Genomic DNA, 8,855 nt, shown 5'->3' with positions numbered 1-8,855 from the left:
ACAGTCTTCCCCCTCTCTCTCTGGTCATCTTCCCTCAGGGGTCTCTCCTCCCAGCCTTGGGTGGGCGGGGGCGGGGAGTGGGTTCTCTCAGTAACACTCAATAACTCACTAACTTAGGACTTTCCTGGTGGTCCACTGGCTAAGACTCCACGCCCCTAGTGCAGGGGGCCTGGGTTCAATGTCTGGTCAGGGAACTAGATCCCACATGCTGCAACCAAAAGACCTGGCACAACCAAATAAACAAGCAATTGTTTAAAAAACAGACAAACCCAACTCACTAAGTCAATTCACACTGTGTCCCCAGGCCATCTCTACCATCCCCTCTCCCTTCTTAGCCAGCCTCTTCAGCTAAAATGACTCTTCCTCCCAGAGTCTGGGGTCCTACAGTCCGCCGCCACACACCTGCCCCTTTATCACATCCAATGTCACTGTCAGACTAGCCTTCTTATTCCCCCATCTTTCTGCAACTGGGAGACTCCCCCAAACTTCCCTGGATGCTCCTCTGGGATTTTAATTTCATGGTTCCCAATGTTTTTTGGAAAGAAATCTTTATTTTTTTGCCACGCATTGCAGGATCTTAGTTCCCAACCAGGGATTGCACCCAGGGCCATGGCAGTGAAAGCGCTGAGTCCTAACCGCTGGCCCGCCAGGGAATTCTCTAGAGAGAGGTCTTTTCAACCTGTCAAAGGTACAAAACCTCAGCTGCAAGACTCCTGACGTGTGCCCCTCCAAGAGATCCACCAGGAACTCCCTTCTGTCTGTTCCCCCACTGTCCCAGCCTCCAGGGCCCCTGTAAACACTCCATCTGCCCTTATGCACCCTCTTGGCTACTCAGAAGACAAGCACCACCCCCTTCCCTTCCACTACATCAATCCCCCCTGGGCTCCCAGCCAAGGCGTCTCCCCTCTTCCTCCCAGCTGTCTTTGACTGCTAGTGAACCCTGGCAGCTGGAAGAGGGTGGCCCTGGCCCCAGACTCCAGGTTGGCTGGCCTCGTGCCCCGACACCCACGTGTCAGCCTTGAGGCGAAGTGGGGTAGTTGTGAAAGCGAGGCACAGACACTGCTGGGCAGGATTGCAACAGCCCTCCGGCCAGCTCTGTGCTGCCAGTCCCTGTCGGGGGAGTCCATCTGCTTCCTCTCTGAGCCCCCAGTGCTCCCCACACGTCCACCCAAATGCCCCTGCTCCCCACCCCATCCCGTGAACACCAAAGGACCACTGCAGTCTGCCTGCCTCGTCCTCACCTCGGCTATCCGAGTTTCCGTTTACACATGGCGCAACTGAGGCGCAGTGGCTCAGTGAGAGGCTAAGGGTCCTCCCCTTCTTTGTCTCTCATCCTTTTCCCCCCCTTCCCGGACTTCAGGCTGTCCCTCTGGATTCCTGCTGGGGTCAGCCTCCACCCCCACAGCACCCCCGTCAGCCTCCTTGAGGGGAACGCTGTGGTGAGGCAGGACACCCTCTGTGCTTAGCTGGCTTCATTAGGGAGAATTCAAGATTCAGGTCTTCAAGTGGACAATATGGCTGATGCCCCTGCCCTCGTTGACATCTGGGGAAACAGGCTCAGGGGGCTTGGCCCCAGGCCCTGGACACACAGTGAGTCAGCAGAGTTAACAGGAAACGCGGGTGGGACTAGGCCCCCTGCCTGAGTGCCCAGAAAACTCCCCCCACCCCCCACCCCCCCCCCACTCAGTCCCAAGGGTGAAGCATCTGGTGGCGGGGAGGGGCTTGATTCCATCAGGACAAACAAGGCAACTCCAGGGAAAACTCGGAGTGGAGTGCAGTGTGTTGGAGCCAAAGCACGCAGAGGTCAGCCTGGGAGATACAAGTCCTGGCCTGTCCCCTGTGGTGGGGAACCCTACTCCCCTCCTTGGAGAACTAAGGGCGTGGGAGAGGACAGCGTTGGCACCTCCAGGCTCCAGCCAAGCTTCTCTGAGTGTAATTTCCAACCGGCTCCTCCAGCCCTAAACAGCAGGGGCCTGTTGCACACCCTCAATGTGCCTCTCTCTGCAGTCTGCACCCAGCACCCAGTAGGCTTGTCAGGGTAGACAAGAAGCCAACCACCCACTTGGAGGAGAGAAGGAACAAGAGGAAGGGGTGAAAGGTCTATGTGCAACAAAATGGTGGCGAGGGCAAACCCAGGTGAAGGGAAGAAAGAAATAAGCCACTCCAAGAGCAAAAGAAGGCTTCCCAGGTGGTGCAGTGGTACAGAATCTGCCTGTCCATGAGGGAAAAACAAGAGTCACAGGTTTGATTCCTAAGTAGGGAAGATCCGCTGGAAGAGGAAATGACAATCCACTTCAATATTCTTGCCTAGAAAATTCCATGGACAGAGGAGTCTGGTGGGCTACAGTCCGTAGAGTCACAGAGTTGGACATGACTGAGCACAAGTGTGCACGCGTGCGTGCGCGCGCGCACACACACACACACACACACACACACACACACGGGCAAGAGAAACCAGAGTGAAAAGATGGAGGTAAAGTGGAAGACACAAAAACAGAGACAGAGGCAGGAAGGAGGCAGAATCAGATCAGGCAGGAGGGAGAATAAGAGTAGGGAAAGAAAAAAAGAAATGAAGATGGCTAGATTAAAAAAAATTTTTCTTTTTTAGCTACGCTGAGTCTTTGTTCTGGCAGAAGGGCTCTGGAGTATGCAGGCTCAGTAGCCCATGTGGGATCTTAGCTGCCTAACCAGGGATGGAACCTGTGTCCCCTACATTGGGAGGTGGATTCTTTACTACAGGACCACCAGGCAAGTCCAGAAAATGGCTCAATATTCACAGCAGTGGTCTGAAGTCTTTTGAGTCATGAGGCAGATATCGTGAAGCCAGGCCAAACGAGGCTCAGCGAGGTTGCTTTTTGCCCAGAGTAGTCAGGGGCAACAGAAGAGTTTAACCCACTGGTGGATTTGTTCCAGAACTTTGTCTCTGCAACAAATCGGTGAGAATTAAGGAAGAGAGTGAGCAGTTGTGAATAGAGATGGAGGAAAAAGGGAAAGACTTAAAAGGGGACTTGCATGAGTGCTGTCACTTCCTATGGACCATAGCCTGCACCAGGCTCCTCTGTCTATGGGGTTCTCCAGGTAAGAATCCTGGAGTGGGTTCCCATTGCCTTCTCCAGGGGATCTTCCCCACCCAGGGATCAAACCCATGTCTCTTGAGTCTCCTGCACTGAGTCACGGGGCAACTCTGAAAGGGGGCAGAAGGAAAGAGACAGAAAGAACACAGGCATACACAGGCTCAGGGGGCAGGACAGCGCGCTGTGTAGTCAGCAAGGGGAAAAAATGGGAAACCGAGGCTTGAGCTGTGACAAATCACACACGGACGCCCAGCAGCTGCCATGAAGCGTGATGAATCTTTATTAAGCTAGGGCCCACCAGGAGGGCAGCTGGGGCAGTGGCAGGGCCTCCCGCAGGCTGGGGGCACCGGAGGCTCGGGGTGGGAGTGGGGGGGCACCCCAGGGCGATGCCCGGGCGCTCAATGATTCTCGCTGGGCGGAGAGGTGGGGCTGAGGTGCAGAGCCAACTGCACCTTCTCGACCAAGCCGGCCCACTGGCGCTGCATGTCTCCCACCAGGGGCTCGAACCAGCTCCTGAGGCGGGCCTGGAAGGCCTCGGCCTGCAGGCGTATCTGGCTGCCCTGCTCCTCGACCTTGGCGCGCACCTCCTCGAGCTGCTGGCGCATCTTGTCCAGGCGGTCCTGGGCCCGGACGCCCACCTCCTCCAGGCGCCCGTGCAGCTTCTGGCGCCAGGCCTCGGCGCGGTCCAGCAGCGGCTGGGCGGCCTGGGTACTCAGGGTGGCGGCCCGCGATTGGCCCTGCTCCACCAGGGGCCTGAGGCGCTCGCGGATGGCGCTCACACTGCGCTCAGCGCCCTCGCTGGCCCCAGCTTGGTAGACGGCCAGGCGCTTCTTCAGGTCATCGGCGTCGCGGAGCAGGCGCTTGCGCAGCTTGCGCAGGTGGGAGGCCATGCGGGCCCGCAGCTCCTCGGTGGACTGGCCGAGCATGGCCTGCACCTCGCTTCGGTACTGTGCCAGGCGGTTCCGCAAGTCCTCCATGTCGGAGCCCAGCCGGGCCTGGGCTGCCTGCAGCTCCTTGGACACGCGGGCCTGTGTCTCCTGGGCCATGGGGGCTAGCTGTCCCTCCAGCTCCTCCCTGTAGGCCTTCACCTCCTTCATGGTCTCCTCCATCAGCACCCTGGGGGCCGAGATGGAAGGAATGGAGAGAAGAGGTAGGGATCCTGAGCTAGGGTGATAGAGGGAGAGACGAAGAGGAAGGTGCCAGACAGAAAACGCCGAAGAACAGGATCAGAGAGAGGGAAAGCCAGGAGCCCAAGGAGAAAAGAAAGCAAGAAATGAGCAGAGACCAGACCCCCGCCAAGTGTTGGTGATGGGGACAGAAAGAATCCCAGATCAGAGGAAACTGGGGTCCCGAACACACTGCCCACTGGAGGGATGAGGGGCTACGGCGGAGGCACTCACGTCAGTTCCTGAATGACCTGGGTGTTGAGCAGCTCCTCCTGCACCTGGTCAGAGAGCGTCTGCACCCAGCGCAGGTAATCCCAGAGGCGGCCCAGCACCTGCTCCCAAGGTTGGCTGTCCTGCCCCCGGGGCTGCTCCGGAGGCAGGGGCTCCTCGGACCCCAGCTCTCCCTCCATATCCGCCTGGCATCCTGCACACAGACAGTTCACCGCGGTCAGGGTCCTCTGCCCGCTCCAGGCACACAGTACCCGGTACAGAGGAGGTGCTCCACAGAGGCTGGTGGGCTTCTTTAGAGCACTGGGGGGTGGAGATGGGGTGGAGAGACGCCCAGCCGGTTTAAGCACTTGATAAGCATGGATTATGTGTGTTCCACGTACTGCCACGCTGGGGCGATAGAGAATAAAACAGCCCCAGATAGAGAATAATCACCGCTGACACTTAGCTGCTCCTCACTACCTGCCTGACAGTAGTGCGCTAGAAACTCTCATTTTAAGGATGGGGAAACTGAGGCTCTGAGAAAGTAAAACTGCAGCTCAGAACCAAGGAATGTCAGAGAGACCTCAGACCTGGGGAGATAGACCAGCAGATGAGAGGACCCACGGACCACGGACGGGAGGACGACAAGATGAGGATGGGAGGGGGTGGGGCAAAGAACCTGGGCAAGCCCCGCCCCCATACCTGCCAGAAGCGCGACCACCAGGGCAACCCACAGAACCTTCATCTTCTGGCTTGCGATTGGCCAACCTGAAGGAGGGAGAAATTGTCACTCAACCCCGGGGGGTGGGGGGACTCCCTCCCCCTCAGAGCCCCGCCCCACCCGGTCTTAGCCTTCATAGCCTCGCTCCCAGCAACATCCTAATCCAATTCCAAATATTTACCCAGCGGCCCCTACATTGTCTGTTTCATTCCCTCATTGTCTTCTCTTATCTCCCCATCCCCAGGTCTGCCGCCGCCTTAATTCCAACCCTCTCCCAGGGTTCAGATTCCACTCAACCCGCCTTCCCCTCCATCCCGGAGTTTCCGAGAGCCCCGGCTGGACTTTCTAAAGTTCCGACCTCGCATTCCTCTCTGTATCTTCCCATTCTCAGCTCCAACTTCACATCTAAACGCTGTCTTCCGCATATTCGCTAATTTAATCCTCATTTAGAAGTCATTCAACCCACGCTTTGGCTACCGTGCCGCCGCCCCTGAGCCTCCCTTACTGGAAATCTTAGGACGATTGTGGGCATCCAGTAGGTGCTCAGTAAACAGCAGTAACAGTGGGTTTTTGCTATCTCTCGTCTGGTTTTTCCTGCAGGTCCAGCTGCTCCCGTGAACCCACCTTCCAGTCCAAACGGGATACGCCTGCTCCCCACCCCTCTAGGTCCAGTCCCCTGCCTCTGGTCTCCTCCTCTGCTCAAGCTTTTGTCCTGGTCCGGGCGACGTCGGACCGTCACCTCTTCCACCTCTCCCGCAGCCCGTCCCCACAGAAGCCCTGAGCTGGTCTCCGTGCCCCCCAGCTCTGCTTCTCACCGCGCTCTTCGCCTCCGGAAACCGCGTCCTTCGCCTCCGGGATTGAGCAGGGACTCACGGATCCCAGATTCGTCCAATTATAGGGCTCCCCCCTGGCCCGCCCACTCCTCCTGAGCTGGGGCAAGCTGGGCCAGCCCCCTCAGGTCACGAGGTGGGCTGTCCTCCCCCGTCACACACAGCAAGAAGGGGAGGGGGTGGGGCCTGGAGGCCTGGCAGCCCCCACTCTCAGCCCCCTTGAAAAGATGACTTCTCACCCAGTAACTCAGGCGGCTTCCTCCATCCTGGTGGGTGGGTGAGCTGGTGAGGGCTGGGACAGTGGGCATGGAAGGGGCTGGAACAGGCCACTGCCCACAGCACCCATCCCCTGCCCCTCTCTTTTCCAGCGGATGGATGAATAGAATTTGGGGAAAGGACTGGGGGCCTGAAATCCCTGGTTAGAGGAAGGAGGGGGTTGGGACTCTGGGTAGGGAGGGGGAAGGGAGCTGGCTGGCCCAGATAGAAATGGGATAGGAGTTCTGGGGACAGTGTAAGGTATCTGCTACAAGCCCAGGCTTTGAGAGTGCAATCTGGACTTTACCATGAGCTCCCTCTTGCGCTCTTCCCTTGGGCACAGGAGAGTGCCTCTCTTGAGCCCCCTTCCCCGGTTTGAGACCTGAAAATCCAGCATTTCTCCCAACTGTGTATTGTTCCTTCAGTGGGGCCTGAAGCATGCTTCAGGACTGTGCCTGCTTAAGACTGTGGATTCCGGAACCAAACTGCTCAGGCCTGAATCCAGGCTCTGCCAGTTGTCAGCTGTGTGATCCTGAGCCAACGACCCAGCCTCTCTGAACATCCAGTTTCTTGGTCCACAAAACCAGGAGAAGAGTTGCACTTAACACCGTCATTCGGTGAAGCAACAGGCTACTGTGTGTACTGAGAACAAGTAGGGTTAGCTGGCAAACAGTGGCCCCATGTTGGACTTCACTTCTGTGCTGGGCCACAGTGAACACTCCTGTCCCTCCCTCCCTTGCAGCCCTGTTCACGAACCCCAGCTGTTTCACAGATGGGCATCCTAAATTGAGAGTGTTGTAGCCACACTCTCTGCTCTCCGGGAAAACTCACTCAGAAGGACAACGCAAATAGTGGAGTGCAGTTTATTACACCGGTGGGCCCAAGGCAGAGTCTTCTCTTAGCCAAGGACCCGGCCTGTTTTTGTGACAACCTTATATACCCTAAGTGTACCTGCTCAAACCCTTCTCCCCGAATTCCTCGAAACTAGCCTGGATAATGTGAAGGGGCTAAATCATGATTCATATATTAGTCCAGACACCTAATTAGGCTAACATATATCAATAGGTTTTGTGCAGATAACAATTTGTTTTCCTCTGGGGTAGCTTAGTATATTCTTTTCGGCGACAGAAAGTCCAGGAACAAGTTCTGGAGTCCCTTTATCCAGGGGGTCTGTTTTTCAGTTGGAATGTTTCTTCTATAGATTCCGGGCACATAGCTCAAAGTCCACTGGGAGAACACCCCGGCATGTAGTCCAAAGTTTACAAGAAGTCTAAAATGGGGTCCCGCAGCCAAGGTGGAGTCCGCCTTGCCCACTTTCCTTTTTCATTCCTCTCTCTTGATGCTCCTAACTCTCAGTGGGAGCATCACTCATAGGAATATACTGTACCCTAGGCCTCCTAACACCGATCTGGGAAAGTGAGGTTAGTCTCTAGGTTACAAAGTTAACAACATGTTGTAAAATGCAAGGGCCGGATAACAGAACTATTAAAATGACAGTGAGCGCAGTTTCACACCAGTCACCCTTTACCCAAGATAGGACCGAGGTCCAGAAGGGAATATTTTCATCTGACATTGCTTTCGCTTGGTCCCTCATGTCACCCAAAGCAGTCGTTACATTGCCAGATAAATCAGGAATGTATATACAACGGTCAGCCTTAAGTATGGCACAGGTTCCATACACAACATTCAACCTTAAGTATGGCACCTGTGAGGCGGTGAGGATGTCTAATGCCATTCTATCCTTGACTTTTGTTGTCTTGCTTGATGCAAAAAAATCTCATAGTCATATCACCCCTCTGTAGAGGCGATACGCGCCGTGGGAGCCCATCCATCCCAGATAGAGGCATGGCGCTGGACTGGCCCAACAGCCTTGTGCCCCTCTTTAGAACAAATCCCAGATACCTCACCTCCTCCTGGCAGATCCGAGCCTTCTTTTTCGAGACCGGGTAACCAGCCTCCATCAGCAGTCCCAGCGAGGCCTTGGTTCCTTCCCAGCAATCATCCTTGTTCTCAGCGGCCAGGAGCAGATTGTCCACATATTGCAGCAGCCAACAACCAAACTTTTCTGGCTGAAATGCGCCTAAGTCCGAAGCCAGGGCTTCTTCAAAAATGGTTGGAGAATTTTTAAACCCTCAGGGGAGGTGGGTCCAGGTTAGTTGTTGTTTGGCGCCCCCTGTTGGGTCTTCCCACTCGAAAGCAAAAATTGGTGATACCTGGGCTAGGTGTGTACAGAAAAAGGCATCTTTTAAGTCCAGACAAGTATAGAACTTTTGCACTTGGAGGGAGGAAGCTGAGTAAGGTATATAGGTTTGGGACTGTGGGTTGCAGGGTCATGGCAGCTTGGCTGACCAGCCTTAAATCTTGTATTGGCCTATAGTCCTGTCCCCCTTCCTTTTTAACTGGCAGGATTGGTGTATTTCATTCTGATTGGCATTCAATCAGGATGCCAGCCAGTTTCAGTCTATTTATATGTGGCAGTATGCCAAGACGAGCCTCCAGGGGCAATGGATACTGGCGTTTTCTAACCGGGGTGGCACTGGGCTTAAGTTCTATTATTATTGGAGCGTGGTGTTTGGCGAGCCCAGGGGCGTTTCCTTCT

The 8,855-nt window shown here is 55.6% G+C and overlaps 1 protein-coding gene across 3 annotated transcripts; it reads right to left on the bottom strand.

Annotated features, from left to right (window-relative positions):
* Positions 3,332–8,345, bottom strand: APOE (apolipoprotein E). 3 transcript variants are annotated; one of them, XM_018062563.1, is made up of 4 exons: positions 8,164–8,345; positions 5,153–5,218; positions 4,475–4,664; positions 3,332–4,190 (listed from the first exon to the last, which is right to left on the bottom strand). In XM_018062563.1, the coding sequence occupies exons 2-4, from the start codon at positions 5,193–5,195 to the stop codon at positions 3,473–3,475; spliced, it is 951 nt and encodes a 316-aa protein (XP_017918052.1). In that variant the 5' UTR covers positions 5,196–5,218; positions 8,164–8,345; the 3' UTR covers positions 3,332–3,472. The 3 variants fall into 3 exon arrangements, with proteins under 3 accessions (XP_017918052.1, XP_017918050.1, XP_017918051.1); XM_018062561.1 differs by lacking the exon at positions 8,164–8,345 and adding an exon at positions 5,987–6,330; XM_018062562.1 differs by lacking the exon at positions 8,164–8,345 and adding an exon at positions 5,796–5,974.

Source organism: Capra hircus, chromosome 18 (genome assembly GCF_001704415.2).
Source record: "Capra hircus breed San Clemente chromosome 18, ASM170441v1, whole genome shotgun sequence".
NCBI lineage: Eukaryota > Metazoa > Chordata > Mammalia > Artiodactyla > Bovidae > Capra > Capra hircus.
The sequence above is the reverse complement of the archived record's forward strand: the minus strand, read 5'-3'. Positions and strand labels throughout refer to the sequence as shown.

What these genes read in the sequence shown, in the direction of transcription:
- APOE (XM_018062563.1), bottom strand. Translation starts at nt 5,195, where the DNA reads ATGAAGGTTCTGTGGGTTGCCCTGGTGGTCGCGCTTCTGGCAG. An exon ending in GGTGGTCGCGCTTCTGGCAG is followed by an intron (nt 4,665 to 5,152) that starts GTATGGGGGCGG and finishes GTCTGTGTGCAG; the next exon opens with GATGCCAGGCGGATATGGAG. An exon ending in CAGGTCATTCAGGAACTGAC is followed by an intron (nt 4,191 to 4,474) that starts GTGAGTGCCTCC and finishes CTCGGCCCCCAG; the next exon opens with GGTGCTGATGGAGGAGACCA.